This window comes from Pelecanus crispus, chromosome 3 (genome assembly GCF_030463565.1).
Source record: "Pelecanus crispus isolate bPelCri1 chromosome 3, bPelCri1.pri, whole genome shotgun sequence".
Taxonomy (NCBI): domain Eukaryota; kingdom Metazoa; phylum Chordata; class Aves; order Pelecaniformes; family Pelecanidae; genus Pelecanus; species Pelecanus crispus.
In genome coordinates, this window is record NC_134645.1 from 40956528 (window position 1) to 40975639 (window position 19112).

The 19112-nt window shown below is 36.2% G+C and overlaps 1 protein-coding gene across 2 annotated transcripts; it reads right to left on the minus strand.

The window, feature by feature from the left end:
* Nucleotides 1-797: 797 nt before the first annotated feature.
* Nucleotides 798-19112, minus strand: PREPL (prolyl endopeptidase like). 2 transcript variants are annotated; one of them, XM_075707015.1, is made up of 14 exons: nt 18490-19112; nt 15575-15772; nt 14995-15061; nt 14136-14342; nt 11998-12121; nt 9483-9699; nt 8712-8897; nt 7053-7256; nt 6132-6307; nt 4484-4700; nt 4142-4291; nt 3053-3179; nt 1879-1961; nt 798-895 (listed from the first exon to the last, which is right to left on the minus strand). In XM_075707015.1, the coding sequence occupies exons 1-14, from the start codon at nt 18706-18708 to the stop codon at nt 815-817; spliced, it is 2256 nt and encodes a 751-aa protein (XP_075563130.1). In that variant the 5' UTR covers nt 18709-19112; the 3' UTR covers nt 798-814. The 2 variants fall into 2 exon arrangements, with proteins under 2 accessions (XP_075563130.1, XP_075563131.1); XM_075707016.1 differs by lacking the exons at nt 798-895; nt 1879-1961 and adding an exon at nt 2496-2525.

The window sequence follows — 19112 nt, forward strand, 5'->3', positions numbered from 1 at the left end:
TGTGCACCATGCATCTATCTTAACAAGCAATGTGTAGCAGTTTTGTGCCTTGCTCAGAGGTCAGCTAAGCTATGAATCAGGCTGCTTTAGCAGGGGCATTCCTTCTGTTTTATCCTCTGGAGAGTCTCTGGCATCTCCTTCTGGGGCATTTGTCTTCTGGAGGGACTTTGGCACCTCCCTTTTAAGATTACCATGGTAGTTAAGACAACTACAAGACTTTGAATCTACTCAGATGAAAGAGTTCTGCTAAAATTCCTGTTCTTGAGTCCATTTCTTCTTTGCCAGTTGTTCGATCCCACCATATGATCGGTACACTGTTGCTGCTGTGTAGCTAGGAAAGGCTAGTCATCATCACACATGTATGGGAATTAGTTTTAGAAGACCCCAGTGAGACTTGTAAATCAAATACTTCTTGGGAGTTTTACTGCCTTGTGTAAGATGTGGTCTTGGAAGAGAGGTCTTAGACTGGAAAGGCTGCCTGTACAAAGTGCATGTCTTCACATGCTAGGCTTTAAGCACCAACCACTGCGCTTCAGCTCCACCTGTGCAGTGCTGCGCTGCTCGCTTATGTGAACAGAACTGTACTGAACAAATTGATTAATGCAGGCGACTACTTCTGTACTATCTGGCAGGGGAGAAATTCAGCTCTGTTTGTATGTTTATAAGCCAGTGCCACACCCAACTTTGAATTTCTTGTCTGCTTATGCCCACAAAGCGGGGAGCCAAGACGAGAGATCCTCTGGAGAAGCTGTTCACTTTTCATATGAATAAAAATCTGACCCGAAGTTCTTCAGCTGTTCAATGTGTTTATTAGCTACTTGCAGGATTTCGTATCATGTCGGAGATGGCATACTTCCTCAAGTTCTTTGTGCAGAAAAGCAAGGTGTCTTGCAACCTAAAATAATAAAAATATTTTATTTCAAAATAAAGAAATTCTTTGCACTATAAACCTTCAGGTTCTTTGTACTGCTATTCTGATCTTCCTTTCCCATCCTAATGGGAAAGCAGTACCTAAGCAGTACCTTGCCCTAAGACAGAATGAGGCTTTTCCTGAAAGAATTCGTTTTGGGAATAACTGCCACAACACCAAATAACGTTTGCTAGGATTTGTTAAAATTAACAGCAATACAATTTGTATCCAACTGTGTTAGTCTGAGACATCAGTAACAATATGGCAGGTCCTGGCAGTATGTTGCTTTCAGCATGCACACTTGCACAAAGTGCAAAATGTTGAAACCTAATTGTAGCAGCGTCCTTTGATAGTACAGATCATGCATTTCAAAATGTAAAGATCAAACCCATCATATATTTTACTCATGAGGAAGATGGAAGTAAATAGCCAGTATGACAATTTTAAGCACTTAATACTCTACAGTGCAAGACTTTTCCTACCGGAACACTGTTTTGCACAACTTGGAACCTTTCATTCAAAGCTCTCAGCACATTACAGTGGGAGTTTAATACTATTTTGAGGCTTAAGGCACAATAAGGTTCAATCATCTGGCTCTGTCACTGCCTTTTTTATAGATATATATATTTTTTAATATCTAAATATACATCATTACATATTTTATACATATTGTATATTTTTATATATAATTATATACCCATATATATTTTATATAAAATTATATACCAATATATATTTTATATATATATAAAAAACTGTTGTTTTTTATATATATATGTATCTAAACCCAGCAGTTGCTCTTGCAATATGTATAAAAGGTTGCAAGAGCAACCTTAATTTCAGCAGGTGGGGTTTTTAATACTTTTAACATACATTCAATGACTGCATGAAATACTAAGGTTGAAGTATCAATTGAGGGGACACATCCCTCCAACACGTTATGGATGTGTGCGATAAAGGGAACATACCTCATTCAGTGAATGCTCCCAAGATGAATCACAATGACTGCCATTTGCCTGGATGTCTAAGATGATATTAGGGGTCCAATTTCCTGGAACAATGAAGCTAGTGATCACTTGACATTGAATGAACAAGCAAAAAGGTAAGTGGGGATGTAAGTTGTTTAGGGATAGATAATCCTGCCTTCTTTCCTGACAGAATTTCTGTTCTTCCTTAAGAAAAAAAGAAGAATCATATAGGGGCTTGCTGGATGAACTCTTTGTATTTCTATTAACTATGTATTTGAAAATTGTGTATATACTTAGTGTGTTTGTTCTCTCTTCAAGTCTTTTTTCAAAGACGTGCTTTTTTTTTCTTTCTGAGCAAAGACTGCAACAGCAATTGCGGTATCTGCTATCCTTTCTCAACCACTGCAGTTGCACTGCTAGCAGAGAAGGGGCATAATGAAATTCAGAAAAGCTAAATCAAGATCTGTTTTGGTACTGATAGTGAAAGCCTTTCCCCAGATTAGATGGTACTAGAAAATAATAAGGCTTGAATGTACCTTTTGCTGGAAACGGTTCCAAAGCTAGTGTGAAGTTTCAGATATAAAAGCATCTACGCCTTGGCACTGTTGTCGTTCTAACTTGGACTTAACACCTGCAGTTCTAGCAAACTGGGAAAAGTAGGTTTTTACAGAGCAGCAAAAATAAGATTTTTATCCATGTGTTGTTGGAAACGGCAGTCTGACCATATCAGTAGCTGGACTAGACAGTATGGGTTCACCTAGCCCTGTCCAACAGTTGCCATACGTTAAAGCCTAGGAAAGACTGCGCCCAACTCATATTCTCCCAGTCTTCCATTTTCTTTCATCTCAGAGGCTTGCCTGAGCCTTTTGTGGTTTGTTACTATTACTATTTAACACATATGAATTTAACTGTTTTCAGGCAGGTCTACAATACAGAGACATCTGATCCCTCTTAAGGCTCTGGAGAGTAGATCTTAGAAGCTGAGGTTTATCTATTTGTCAGTATGACCGAACATCTCACCTTTGCAGATAACAGAAATTACTTCAGAGCTTTAGATACTGGATTGTATTGTACAAATGAATGTATTTAAGGCGTTGTCAATCTCTGTGATGTTTAATTACATGACTATCAATATTCTGGTTTAGTTAACTCCATGTATCTGTGATATTCTTACCTTTCTTACTTGTTCTGCTGGCATGGTCTAGTGCAGCCTTCCTAAGTTTCTGGACATATCGTAAAATTCCTGTTAGTGGTATCCGTTGATCATTTTCATATGCCGTGATAAAAACTGAAGGATAACACTGAGATTAAAAACCAAAACCAGTTAAATACTTGACAACTGATTTTTCTCGTAAAGTGAGTAACAAATTCTTCTCTATTTATCTTACTGTGCTACTTGCTATGGTTTATCTAAAAACATATGTATTACATAACTACCTGCTCTTAGAAAAGCACTTTTATCACTCTAACTGAAGTAAGTATTTTGGTCTGAAAAATTACTTCATATTAGGGGATCATCTACTTGCAAAAGGTAATCAAAAACATCCTCTCCCTACTGGTAAAGGTCTAATACGTGTTCGCTTGTTGACGATTACAAAAAAAGGGGAGTAATAATCATGGAATGGTTCACCTTAAAACAGTAGTTCAGGTTTACTCTTGCAATCTTTCTACACATAAAAAGTAGTTGTTTCATATAGTAAGATTTTACTTAATGAAGCTATGCAACTCAGCTAGCACCTTACTTCAAATAAAGATTTCCCCTGAGATGACAATGTCAAAGCTATAGCTCCTATTCCATTTCATTGTTTCCCACTGAAAAGGCATTTAATCAGTGGAAAATACCTCCTTCCTCCTGTGACAAACTCTGCAAAACCCAGTAGAACAACAGAACCCTCCCAAAAGGAGAAAGTATTTTACATGTTGAGGTTTGTTACACGATAGCATAATCTATTACTTCCTGGCAGTTCTGTAAAAAAAACAGTTTTTGAAATCTATTGATTATTTAGGAGAAGGTGTTTGGTTAATTTCAGTAGTCACTTAGGACTCCAAATATTGCTAAGATTATTACTGAAATAGTTTATATTTGTATTGATGATCCATTTTAACACAAAGCAGCAAAGACAATTCTAAAATACTGGGGTTTAAGGCACTGAAAAGGTAAAACAGACTTTTTTTTTTTTAAATTCCAGTGATCCATTTTTGTTTTCTTATAAAGTGCTACACTTTATTACTGTAGTATGCCACACAAAAAGCATAGTTTTACCTGTGTCTTAATATTCTCGTATGGACAATAGCTTTTGATATACTGCATACATTTTTCATCTGCTAATGGATTTCCCCATTCTTCCTGTTCTTCAATTGTCAGTGGGAGATGAGTTTTCATCATTGTATTTAGAACATCTACGAAAGGAGCCTTAGAAGTTATTAAAAAAAAAAAAAAAAGGTTGGCAAATAGGACACAGGACCTCAAACGCCTAGGTCAAGGTTTTCTCAAACAAATGCGGAAAGTGAATTCTGAATTGGAATGTTTCCAATTCTGAAACTGGTAGAATGAAACAGAAAATAGTTTAAAGTCGTAATCCGTAAAAGGTCTCCAGCACCTCACCTGTAAAACCATGGCTCTGATAAGTTCTGGATCAGTGTTGCACAGGGCTCCTGCAAGAACTCCTCCAGCACTGGCAGCTGCTAGTGCTGTGTATTTTGGCTGAGAAAATCCTAGTTCATGCAGCAGCATGATGCAAGCCTTAAGGTCGTGGAGACCTTTGAGTTTATTATGCTGACATCCATCTTTGTGCCAGCTAAGGCCTAGCTCTCCTCCACCCCTGAAAGTTAAAGCAATTCAAGTTGGAGTCTCTTTGGAAAACATTACATGGCAAAGCTTCAGAAAATGAAAGGACAGCAGCAGCCGCAAAATTGCAAAACCATAGTTTGCCTTCCCAATTAACTCTTCTTTTTTTCTATTCTTGTCTTTACCCTCCTTTATAGCTAAAATACACAATATGCAAACAAAAAAATCCATGCATGATGACTTGTGAAAGTCCTAACTGCATAAGGGTACTCTGTGGAAAAGCACCACTTTAGGATATGACACCATCATTGTAGGCAATACAAAATCAGACACTAATATTATCTTTTTATACAGGAAACTATTAAAATATCTAGAACATTTTCCATACTTGTATCACTAACACTAGCATTTATTAAACAATAAAATAGTATTTCTCAGCTGCACATTGAGACTCTCAGGATTTTTCTTCTGTGTAGCTTAAATTCTGAGACTGTTAGAAAGTTGTTGTTTTTTCTAGTTTGTGAATTTCAAATACTACTTGAAATGTTACATTTTGTAATACAGAATTTTAAAATTTATTTATATTCCTTTCTATGCAACCACAATTTTGGTTCTAAGCCACCTGAAGCTTCCTTATTCAGGTTTCAAGTTTAAAATTAACTGATTAGTCTGCCAAAATTCTTCATCTTTGGATGAAGAATCCATCCTCATCTAGGACTGACTTGCATCTTAAGATACTTAGAGGGGTGGGAGGAAGAACAGCACAATGCTTGCCACTGAATATAGCAGACCGAATATATTTGTATGCTGAATATGTTTTGGAACTGGCATTTCAAACGAGTGCTCATTCTCCCCCTTCCTTCCCCTCCCTAAAGCGGTTCTTTTGTTATCTTCTTTACCTACTGAATTATTATCTCAATGAAAATGTGAAGCCTGTTGTATACAGCGGTTTTATAAAACTAGTAGATTTGTAGCGAAACTGGAGACAGAGGATTTCGCCAACAAAAGAACAAGAGATGCAGGTTAAATGCTTAGTTGTTGCTGTTGAAGGCAAATGGCTTTCAGAAGACACAGACTGAACATTAGTACACAGTGCCCTCAGAAACAGAGGGAGGTAGCATGTCATTGCAATTTGAAAATGTTATCAAAATCTTTCTTGAGCAAAGATTAGACAAGAAGTAATGAGACTTCCAAAGATTAAAAGTAACATACAACCATCCTGTTGATTTAAGAAATCTAAATGCAGTACATGGTCTTGAATGTTTTTTTTTTCTGAGGTAAATTTATTTTTTTGCTAAAAAACTGCTTTAAAAAAAGATCTAAAACGAGATGGAAGTGAAAAGCATGAAGAATTAGGTATAGCTACATGAAAAAATTATTTCTGTACCTCTTCAGCTGCAGATCAAGAAATATCTCTATATATCCCACAGATTAAACTCTTAATTCCATTTTATACTTGACTTACCTAACATGGCAATATGCTAATATCCAACCCTCTTCAATTAACATTAGCTTCTCTTCTTTGAAGCTCATGTTCAAATCTATGCCATAAGCTCCATATACATGAACTAGAAGTGGTTTCCTGTGTAGCTCTTTAGAATTCATATTATGAAAAACTGTAATTGGCACCAAAGTTTCATCCTGGAAATGAAGGAGTATTTTACAATAAAGGACATTTCAGAAATCTCAATGACACATGGCAATGAAAACGTCAATTATTTATTTTAAAATGTGTTTTTTTGATTACAGTAATTTTTTTTCACTTAGAATGTACAAAGCGCTCTTGAAAAATAAAGGGAGAGACCGAACCTCTGCTGTGCAGGCTTACGGAAGCAGAGTATAGAATTCATTTAAGTGCAACACCTGAGGAGTTTTTAAACTACCAAAGCACCCAAGTCTTCCTTCCCCCTTTAACACCAAGAATATTATTATTAACAAAATAGTTTACCACTTACTGCAGCACAAACTCTTTATTAACATCTCCAATTTTTTAAACTCAGGCTGTTAAAACTTTCCTTTCTTGATCTATACTGTGCAGCTGGTTGTGCGGTGTTCTTTTCAACAGCCGGCATCTTTTTCATTTATCATGGAGAGTATGATACCATACATCAACTAGCAATTCTAAGGTATACTATACTAAGATTCTTGACTCATTGTGTACTGTTATCTCCTCTAGCATACCCAGGTTAATGGGAAAAAAAACTTATCACGACTCTTTCTTGTTTTTTCTCTATAGCACTGAAGAAAACACCCACTGTTTAGTAACTATAGCACCAACTGCTCTTTATATTTTTTAATCTCTACTCCCTGCCAAATACATTTGCTTTAAATGGGTGGGGAGGAAGGGAAGAATAAAGGGAATGGGAAAAGGACTGAAAGATCTTACCTTGCTTTTAGCTAGTAAACGTGTAGTGTGACAATTCGTAATAATTGGTACCTCTTGCACAGCTTGTTCAATGAGATTATTTTCTTTAAATGAATATGCAAAACGCTTAGGGGGGTGTACTGGGGAGGTGAGCTGAAAATAGCAAGTGCTGGTGGTATGTTCAGGATGAGATTCCAATTCAAATTCACAGGCCCACGTAGGTAGCTGAGAAAACACGGCATTTCAAGTGAGAACCTTACACTGCTTCTGTAAATTTTGCCTAGTGTGTCCTTCAGAGGAAAAGATTTTGAATATAAAACTAATTATCTTCAGTTTGTATGTAGCACAATCTGTATTTCTTTTAAATTCAGTAATGAAACAGTCAAAAAGTCAAAGGCTTTGGCAAACTTTTCCCCTAAGGCCACTGGATCAAGTTCAACAATGAAATAAGAAAGAAAAATAAATCCAAATTCAGTTTAAAATGGGCATTAGTGCAGATTTTTTTTAAAAACTGAAACATTCTTTGAAACGATTCTGCATTGTTTTTCTTTTTTAGATCCTATTTCCCCTCCAATTTCCAGTCCTACTTCAACATGTTACACAGCCAAGTCCATGTCAGTTGTTATGCTTTTGCTGTGAGTTAGCTCAGTAATGCTAAGCCACTGAAAACCCCTGCCTCTTAACTTTGTTCCTAGTGCCAGCCATTGTGAAGAACAAAACCTTTTCCTGGCACATTCACCCTCAGACACTTACTGCTATTATATTTAAGATTTTTTAACTCTGCTAAGAATAAAAGAAATCAAGATTCATTCTTTGAGAGCAGCAGGGACATAGTCAAACCCTCTGCCAGGCCACTGCTTACTTGGGTTAGGTTGCTAGAGACTTCTGAAATGGCAGCAAAAGTCAAAGTTCTCCAGAGTAGCTGCAGACCCTTTCTGAATAAACAAACTACAGCCATTTTAAAAAATATAGCTTTTGGAGACCATACAGCATACTTTGAAAACCTTTTTCTGTAGCAGTTTTATAGAATGCAGCATTGGTAGCTTGTTGCAATAAACTTGCGAGTAGTTCGGATTGTATTTTTCAGACGAACAAATCAATTATTTCATCTGAATGGTCTCCAGAAATCATGGTTTTCAATTGAGTCGCTTTGTTTTTAATCCACAAGTACTTAGCAACTAGAGAAGGGAAGGAATACTTGCACAAATTGGACTGCACTATCAACTCTTTCCATTTATTATGGGACAGTGCCCATATTTGTCTTCTGACATGTTCTAATCTTTCTTCTGTGGGAGGGCTAGGCTTATTTCCTTGCTCACACTGATGGGCATAACCAAAAATAGGCCCAATAAAACTAAGCAGACTGTTTATGGAATTAAGTCCTATTTTACATTAGAAATCAGCTGTATTGTAAAGAGCTTGACAGAAATAAGTTGAAGAAAGAACTGACTCATAGGATAGCTGCTCTCTAACTTTTTAAGTGCTACAGTAAGTCACCACATGAAATCCTGAAGAACAGCCACAGGTAATACAATTAGTCATAATGACAAACTTGGCAGTATTACTGTTTCCAAACCATTTCTACTCTTGGAATTTATCTTTGCTTTCATTGTATTATGTTAAAAAAAAAGAAATAGTGCTGGAAAAATATTATGCTGCTTAAGACAAGCTAAAACATACCTTTATTGACTGAACTGTATTTGAAACAAAAGAAATCACACTTAAGTAAAGATGACCAGCGTTCTTCAGGAACATTATACAGTGATCACGGAACATCTCCAAGTCTACTAGCTTGGTTTTCTCCTCCAATGCATAAACTAACTGCCAGTTCTCCATGCCACTGGAAGCTACTGGTGCCTTCATCAACTGTAAAAACAAAAACCAACCCTGCATTACTAAAATGTAGTAAGAGTTACAAATGAGATGTACAGACATATAGGTGATCTCATGCAACATTTTTATTGAAAAAAATTATTGGTTTGTACTGGGGGGGGTTGCCTGACTGAAACTTGAGCTTTTTAAACTCTCCTGACTTGGGCAGAATGGAAGAACAATTCAGTAACATTTGGAAAAGTAAGTTCAATTCTCATAGATTAATCTATAGAAGATTTTCATGCAATAAGTGCTTTCAGTGTGGCCAGCATAACTGTAGGTGGTTTAATTATATAGACTGAGATCACTAACTTAAATTTTAATATAAGGGAAATGACTGTTAACGCATACTCATTTCTTGATGTTGCCAAGGAGTTAGAATCAAATTGGCATGCTACAGGTAAGACTCCATGTACTACTATCAGTATTTCCATCCATGCAGTGCTCTCTGTAATTATTCTCTTAGATTATTTCAGTAAGCTGTGAAGCACAGAATTAAAAGCCAGCCTTACTATTTCTGTATGATCCGCAACAGGTATCTGAATGAATTGTATAAATCTTATCATCAGTATAAATTACCTTATATTCTGCAGGTTCTCCGTATGTAGTAAGAATATATAACTCGTCGTTTCTGTGCTCAATGTGGTAAATGACTCCTTTTGTTCGTGCTTGTACAAGAGCAGGTAACTTAAAAGGATGTCTACAGTCAACCAGCCAAACTTCTGAGGTTGTCTTGCTGTTGCTGTTGATAGTGAGAAAACGCCTATCTTTTGTGCAATATATGTCCACAAAGAATCTGTAAGGAATAATTTAAAAAAAAAAAAAAGCTTAAATTTGATTAGTATTTGAAAAATACATCAGTTGTTTCAGAATCATGGGCTTCCATCTGCACAGTAAGAAACAGCATGCCTGTAAGCAGACTGGAGAAATTCCAGACTACGGTTCCCAAACCCACTCCTGCTGCATTTATCCTGGGATTCAAAAACCCACACTCTTGTGTGTGGAACCTGAAATCTGCAAGGAAAGCAGTTCAGTTGCTGCCCAACTGAATCCAGGTTTTTGCATCACTCAGACTGGAAGCTCATTGATGTATATAGGATTTAAAATTCAGGCAAAATGTAGAACTCCTTATTGAGCTCGTAACCCTTTTTTTTTTTTTTAAAAAAAAAAAAGTAGTGACAGATAATGAAAGTTAAATTAATAAAGGACATCATGTGCGAACAGCAATAACAAAAGTAGGAGCTATTATAAATTGATAAAAAGCCTAAGTGTTACTGACCTAACATTGTCTGAAGCAAGTAAGACAAAAAAGATAATTTTTTAAAGAAGCACAGAGGCCTATATGAGACAAGATAGACAGTGTTGCAGTGATAAAGCTGGAAACTAGGAACTGGTTTTGGAACTATCTAAGAAACTAGAAACTATCTACTGGTTTTATATACTTCTAAAATCTAGAAACAGAAAACAGAATGATAACCAGTGGCTGGATGCTAATACGAGACAAGTTCAGGCTGAAATTCAGATTCAAATTTCTGAGTCATCCTAATTAACTGGAATGTCACATCTTGGGACATAGGAGTTTCTTTGCCATTTTGAATCTTTAAGACTGGATGTCTCTAAAAGCAAAACTGGCCAACACAAAGATGCAGAAGATTTCATCAAGAAATTGCAGGGTTGAGTACTGTAATCTGCATAATACAGATCAGATACATGACTACAGTAATGATCCCTCTAGGCTTCAAAATATTTGACTAGTGAAGGAAAGGATGCTTTATATAGCATTTTCAGTGCCTTTAATTATTTGCAGGTGGAGGAACTCCAATTTTTTTGGTACTATTGTTTTTTCTAATTGCACCCTCTTGACATCTTTAGGAGGACAGGCACAGCAGGGGATCTAAAGTCTGCAAGGAATCGGCCTCCTGCCTCTCTACTACACGCAAATTTGGCAAGAGCGCAGCACTGCATTCAGTAGAGATTCCAACAGTTCAGCTCTGCTGACCTTACCTCTAAGACAGTCAAGCTGAAATGCAGTTACACTTCTCCCCAAGGACTCTGACCTTGATATTACAATTTTTTTTTGTCTTTGTAGCTTTTTTTTTAACGAAGTCAAGAAATTTTCAGCTTCTAAAAAAAAAAAATATTTGATTGCACCTAAAAGAGCTGGTAAGATGTAGAATGGAACTGCTCAATGGCAATACAAAAGAATGTCTTGCCATCTCTGATGACAACTGAGTTCAGTTATGAGCTGCAATAGCACACGAACCTTTAGAGTAAGTTTCTAGTAGATTTACTGTAATGACTATGACCTTCAGAATTATGCCAACAGTTTCCCTATGGGGAAGTGTCAGGTCAGTGCAACTTGATTTTCCAAAAGTATGTATCAAATGCAGCTGGAACAAAAGGATCTTATTTACTCCATCTCAAATGCAGATATTTTCTGGTTTTTTAGATGAAAGTATAATTGAAATTTCTTTATTGAATATGTAACTTGAAATAAGAATAATCACAAACATTTATGGAATGCTGTCTAAATCTACTACATGCTATATGGCTGAAAAACTAGTTCTGCATTCCATTTAGCAAGAGCCTTCTAGTCTTCCTAAACCACTACTTAAAGAAAGGTTATTGAGAGGGTATTCAGTCAACAATAGTTCTATCTCGGGGAATGCTGTAATGATTTTGCTCATCCATTACCCAGAGCAAGGATTAGCCTGAACGTCTATGTTTTTTAAAAGATGTATCAGACATCAATAGCAGAGAAAACAAAATGAAATCCACAATCTGATTTACCCTGTATGAAACTGTCACACATTCATTAAAGGACACCCTGACCCGAGACTGACCTTGACATTTATAAACTCAACTGAACTCGTGAGGTAAGAGAAGAAAGTCAAATCCCTGTTGATCGCATATCAAGAGGAGAACAGAGCACATTCTCAGACTGCATAAGGCACTACTGACAGCAGAACACAACTTAAAAATGCCTTTTACTATATGGAATACTATATGGAAGAATTTGTTTTCCAAAGCAGTTATATTTTACATATAAAATACTCTAGTGTATGTAAAGGACTTGTTATATTTTAGGTATTACCTTGCATCTTGTTCTGTATAAACTAACTTAGTATGTTTCTGATTAGTGAAAGTGGTCATAAACACATTCTGGCATTTTAGGTTCTTCTGACTTGTGTAATACAGAACATCATTTGTAGCCCATTCTGGAAAAAAGACAAATGCATATCAAATTTGGAACAGTATATACTATTACTGAGAGAAAATGGAGCTCTGTGAACACTGGACCCAATGCTGAAAAAGGTGGGTTGCAGCTGACATGGAACTGAGGACAGCACTTCTACACCCCAGAGGCTCGGGTAAGCCACAAAAAGATTTTTCCATGTTTTCTCTGAATCCCACACAATAAGAATCTCATAATATATTTAAAAAAAAAAAAAAAAAAAAAAAGGGGCAGAGGACAATATTCCAGGCCCCAGGAAGAGAAAACTCTTGAACCTGTGGGGGTCCTGGCGGGTAACAGGAAAATAGATGATGTGTGGCAGTTTAAAACAGAGCAGAGAAACAGGTTTACATGGAGTCAGCAAGATAGGAAAGAGGGTATGTGCTCTGCACCGCTGCATGTGACTGCATGCAAGCCATTTAGAGAAAAGATATGATGCGTGTGCCCCATGGGTGCTGCTGAGATAAAAATTTTCCATTTTTCTATGCTTGTACATGTGTTCACCAACATTAGAAACGTATAAATATAGGAATCTTGCTGTTCTGAAGTTCAGTAGTCTGATGCAGCCAAATTAGTGCTATCTCTGCTGCTCCTACAGCCACCAGAATGATGTTTAGTACATATGCTTTAAAAGGTTACTGTATGCTGTGTTATGAATAAATACTAATTTTCAGTACAAAACTCAAAGTACCACACTGAAGTAATGCAAACAATTTGCTATCTGAACAGCAACGTGGCTCCAAAGTGTACAGGTGGCTGAGGGTTCACTACAAAGGCAAGCCTTTAGAAGGGAAATCCAAGTTCTTCTGTAGCCTAGAATTTAAAAAACCACAGATGTAAATTTTCAAGAACATTCATTTGTCTGCCTGCTATTGCATATCATGCAATACAAACATGTACTTTGCAAGTGGTCGTAAGACCTAATTTTCTTGGTCATGACTGAGGTACCTCTGTACTTCATGGTATGTCTGTACCTCACTTACATCTGAGTAAGTTTACAAAATGGGTGTAATCTCTACCATTCTGACAGTCATTTTTTGTACTCTGTCACACCTATGTAGGCAACAGGGAGTTGGCTTCTTAAATGTACTGATTCTTCCAGACAAACCTAGATACATGTTCAAATCAGGCATAGTGAAAGATGTCACTGGCAAATTTTCAGGCCTGGTTTTCAACAGGCATTATAAACTTCAATTGTGCAAACACAACATTAAATTCTTGCTACTGTTCATTTCTCTAACTAGGAATTTTTACCTAGTAAATTGCTTATGGCACTATATATACTTGATGACATCTAACAATGTAATCCAAAATACAAGATGTGGAACATTGTATACATACTATTGCACTCTTTTTGCTATTATTCTTTAACATACTATAAAAAAAATAAAGATTTCCCATTCACTTCAGTTTACCTCTGCTTATTTTAGCAGCAATGTAAAGTTCTGTAATCTATTCTGAAAGAATTGACTTAAGGCCTGACTGACTACTTTGGGCTCTGAATTGTGACCCACATCCTAGCGTCCAGCTGAAATTCCAGCCAATACTTAATAGTAGGTAGCACTTGCACACTTTTCAGCAAAGCTAAGTGCCTATAGCTATCGGTGACTTCAGTAACAGCTGTAAGGGTTTAATAACTAAAACAGTTCTCAAAAAGATCTTTATATTGCAAACCGTTATGTCAGTATATTTTTAAAGAGGCGTATTGAATTAAATAAAGAGAATGATATGTATGACTGTTCAAACATGTATAAATGCGTGCTTTTACAATGAAGGAAAACCTGTATCATGAAAGCAGTCACTTTCATCCACATCAGATAACTTGTAATTGTGCAGTGTGGAGGAAATCTTAAATAAGAAAAAATTAAACAGCTATAAGGATTAGATCTAAAAATCTTGCTTTTTTTTTAATTAAATACTTTAATATTATTTGTAGACAAACAAAAATGTTGTGTTGAAAGCTGGTGTGATCCACAGCATATTTATAAACAACTTACCAAAACTAAATACATTTGGAATTACTTTTTCTATGACAGGAAAACGACCAAGTTTCATAATAACGCAGGTTGCCTCTTCAGAATTTTCACTTTTTAAGTTGATAGCCATGTATCTCTGATGTGGTGAAATTCTGATCCGTTGAATAAAGGCATCAGAAAAGCCAAGATCTTCAGTACTGAATAGAATGTCAACATTTCCTTCATCTACTACATTAAAAACAAGAGATAGCAAAAAAATCCTGTAATTAAGGCACTGTCAAAATCAACAGTGGTTGTTAATACCTGTATTTAACAAGTCTGCCTGTAATACTCACAGGCATACTACTGGAATTTATGAACACCAAATATTTGTCTTGCAAGATATTTGCAAATGCACTTTGTAAAAATAAACAAAAAATTAGTTATGTAATTACAGTCTTATTATTAAAAATATATTAAAAGTGTAGTTCTTGGCTTCTAGTAAATGTATTAAATTTTAAAGTTCAGAAACCTAAGGCACAGTTGGTTTTACTAAATACAATTAGTAAAATTTTTCCACCCCTTCAGAAATAAAAAAAACATGAATGTGCTTTTTCTTTTTAAAGTGTTAAGTTAGGGCACTGGAGAGAAATGACTTCTCTCTTTCCTCTCCAGAAACTTGCCTTAGTATCAATATGTACTACTCCCTAACTCTCTTCACCTCACCTGTTCAGATTCAGGATTCCAGAATTATTAATCAATCATTAAAGAATTTTATAGAATTATTTTTAGTTATTTTAAGAAACAGAGCAATTAAGCTTTAATGTAAGAAAAGTACGCCAAATGATACATGCACAACATTTTTAACAATTGTACCATGTTAGGAAGAGAAGTCCCTTACCATCATCTGCTTTTGAAAGAAATATGCAGCCATTCTCTTCAAAGTACACATTCTCTCCAAACCTGATCTGTTCAATACAAAACAAACATGTTTCAAGTCCAACATATAGTTAGACTATTTCCTCAGAATCTCTATATTCAGTCATTGTTCTGTACCACACAATTGTACAGACACAAATGATGGAACACCACATATACATTTGATACTGAAGAACGAATTGCATGCATCAGAAAAGTTCTTTCAAAGTTAGGGTACGTAAGCTACCTATACCTGCTCTAAATTTAACAAAAGGCTCAGATCACCTGCAGTTGCTCTTGTAACTTACAATGTCTTGTATTCTTTATCAGAAAGTCAGATGATTATTGTCTCTTTACTTGCTTTTGCCTATGGAGAAATTAACGTAAATATCTTATCAGGTATAATCTGTTCTAAACACATGCTGTTACTATCCACAATTATTAAAATATTCAAAACTGCCAACATAAACCAATCAGTTAAACAGCATCTTATAGCAGGAATGGCTTCACTACCTTTTATTTGTATACAATGATGAGTAATGTTTGGTTTTTTTGCCACTCACCCTTGGGCTTCCTGAATTGAATGTATACTTGTGCAATTCTTCCAAGTTTTCCTTGATTCTTTTTGTCATAGCTTTGTATCTTGCTGAAATGTCATTCCAGTTTTCCTGCTCTGATTTCAGAAGATTCTTGTACAAAAGCTCTGATGTTACTATGGATGTATTTTGTTTCCTTTTGGAAAGGATTTTTGTTCCTTCCTGCTAAGTAAGTAAAGACAACAATGGCTACAAGCCAGCACTCTGTACTCCAATACGAATATATTGAGGCAATAATGATATTTCCTGAGATACAGACCCCAAACCAACTTTGCATTATTACAATAGTACGTGCCATTAAAAAGAAAAACCACAGCCAGAATAAGTTTTTCTTTTCAATTCTTCCTGGTCTTTTAGGGAGGCATTGTCAAATGTGGCTTTACTTGACACAGTTATTGCAGTCTTCTGTTCAAAAGTTAGGGTGCTATTAATGTATGCTCTTAATTGATTATATGTAAATATGTTTGTTCTGGTTCTAGAACTAGTTTTTAGTTAACTTTATGGAATTCTGTTATTTTTCCTTCTTCAGAGGTGTTTTCTCATAATTTTCCTGTCTTAAGAGTATCATTTCTCATTTCCTTTCCTAGACAACAATGCCACCCACACCTCTGCACTATACCTAGGAGTCCTAGCAGCTTGTTCAGGTTCTTGCTCCACCTCCTTAAAAGTGTTAGTATAAATGTTCATAAGGTGCAGAATAAACTGAATGGGTTCTGCAACAGTTTTGTCAGAAATAAGTTTGAGGATCTAGTTTTCCATGATCCATGAGTAGAGTACTGCTACCTCATCCCCAAAAAAAGCTGTCTACTCTTGTAAAAACGTTAAAAGTGTGTTAAAATTGCTAGCACAATGCTACTTCTTTTTGCTTACTGTAAAATCTTGTTTGATCAAATAATAAGCTTAACAACATGTATCATTGCATGTGCTGCACCGACCACACAAAGTAGCATTTTATAACATTCGATGTATCATGTGAATGTGTCTAAACTTAAAAAGCAGCATATACTTTTTACCCCATCTTCACTTTGCATCAAGAACTGGTGATTTGTTCCTGGTTTGTCTTCACAAATGCATGCGATCTAAAATGTGAATGTTATAAGCAGACTTTGAAAGGAGGAGAAACTATCTGCTCCAGTTACCAAACTCCCTATGAATGCATACCATATAATTCATGAGACCATATTAGTGTTCATTACTGGTTCAGACCAACAGTCCCTCTAGCCTAGTATATCAATTCGTAAGCACAAGTCAAAGAAACTGTGAAAGCCCTCAAGAGAAGTGTAATTGGTCAAGGCAAAGAAATTGCGGGATGTGTTAGTTGTACCACAGTCACTGGAAAAACTGCTGTAAGAAAACACCATTCCCCAAACCAGAAGCAAACAAACAAAAACCCCACAGTGGCCACAAGTGGATATTTAGGGAAGCATAAGAATGGGACAAACAGAGATGATATCCCCCCAGCCTTCAACGATTTTAGCTCAGGAATTTCCTGAGCTGAATACGGTTTCTGGATATTTAAAAAGTCTGTTTCATGTACGTGTATCATCTCCCCTTGTACCTATGTAAAACTTTAGCATCCACAACTTATTTTGGCAACTTCCACACTTTACGAATCTTTTGATGATTCTCCTCCTTTTGTTTTTGACAGTTTCCATTGTATTTATTTGGAAATATTACATAGAGCTGGTGGCCACAGTGTAGGTATATATTAGAGTTACTGTACACCTCCCTGTCTGGGGAAAAACGAGTCATCTAGAAGAGCATCTAGAAAGATTTTGAGGGTACCAGAGGATCTCAGTGACAATCAGTTTGCAAATGTTTGCTCCAAAGCAAACAGGCGCAGCTTCCTTTCAGGTAAAAACCACTTGTTTGTATCCTGGACCTAGTGCTGTAGACCAGCTTTTCTAACTGTGTTAGCGAAAGGCCAATAAATAAACAGAACCACACATTCTCATCCATCAAGACTTACAGAACCACACATTCTCATACCATCAAGTATGTTCTCCTTGCAACATTTGTTTACATTTCAGACACACACTTAGGAACTGTTTACATTATGGTTAGAAATAAGAGGGTTACAACAAGATGATCTTTGGGTCACCTTTGAAGAAATATTGTCAACTTGAAACCATTTTAGAATGACCACACATCCATCTGAAAACATGTTTAAGACAAAATAATCCAAAACACCAATCTTTTTAAACAGCATTTATGCATTATGCATGTAAATCGGTTTGCAGGCTGTCATACTGCAGTAAGTTTTTATAATACCTTTAGCAAACTCTGTATTAGAAACACAGGAACAGAAGGCTGAAATTATTTCAGACCATTTTCTGACTGTGCATGATACATTGCCACCGATTTACGCAACATTTACTTCCAGAAATAAATCCAAGTACCTTTTTAAGTATAGTTTATCACATGTGAATACAATTATGAGAAGTCAATAGCGTACTTTAGTATTCAATATGGTGCAAACCATGACTTACTGGTCAGCACAGAAAAGGTCAAGTTTTGTTGAGACTGCTCACAGTGGTTAAGGCTGGTGTCATCAGTTTGGACACCATACCTCTACAGTAGCTGATCTCTCCCTGCAGTTTTCTCTTGACACTTCATCTGAATCTTTCTAGAAGATAACTATTTTTTTTTAAAAATTGCTACAGCAGAAAAATCAACCAAAATGCAGCTTTACATCAAAATGGTATAGGAAAGTTAAACAACAGTGTACGTCTTTGAACATAACTGAAATCCTAGTATTTATCCCCCTGCTTCAAACTCTTTAGGAAAAATGTGCTTCCTCGACATTTCAAAAATATGGCTGGCTTCATTAACAGATGTGCCAAGGTGGTTACGGCCATTAAGTCTATACTTAAGCAGCATACCTTGCAGGAAAAGAATCTCCACGGCAGGATGCTTCCAGGTGGCACAGTCCTGTGTGTGCACGTACTTCCTGAACAGTCCAGGATATGGCATTTTTTTGGTTTTATTTTACTATAAAGACATGTTGTTTGAAGACGGTTATGCTTAGAGTAGTATCTGACACTGAAGCTCAGCCCTTGGAGAAGATTTTGCAGTCCAACACAAGACGTCTTAACCTTCATTTCTTGATAGTCAACCTGAAATTTCTGAAAATCCCAAACTACTGATCATTTACACTGTGTATGTGAAATATACGTAACATAAACTGAAGGTAAAACTCCATGACTTTCAAAGAAATGAGGCTGATTCATTAGGTAAATCAGGTTAAGAAGAAACTGTAAAACTTAAGGTCTTTCTTAACAACTGGTACACACAGCTAAGCTTGCATATTAACCCGCTATGTTACTCCAAAACATGGTTCCTGGCAGTTGAAAGTTTAACTCTGGTGAAAGTATCAACGAAGAGAAAGTAAGGTGCAACTGTGCATGTTTAAATGTTGAAAAACCAAAAACGGGGAAGATTTTGGGAAGTTCTTTCCCCCTTTACGAGTATCATATAACAATGAAATCACTTTCTCTCAAGAGGG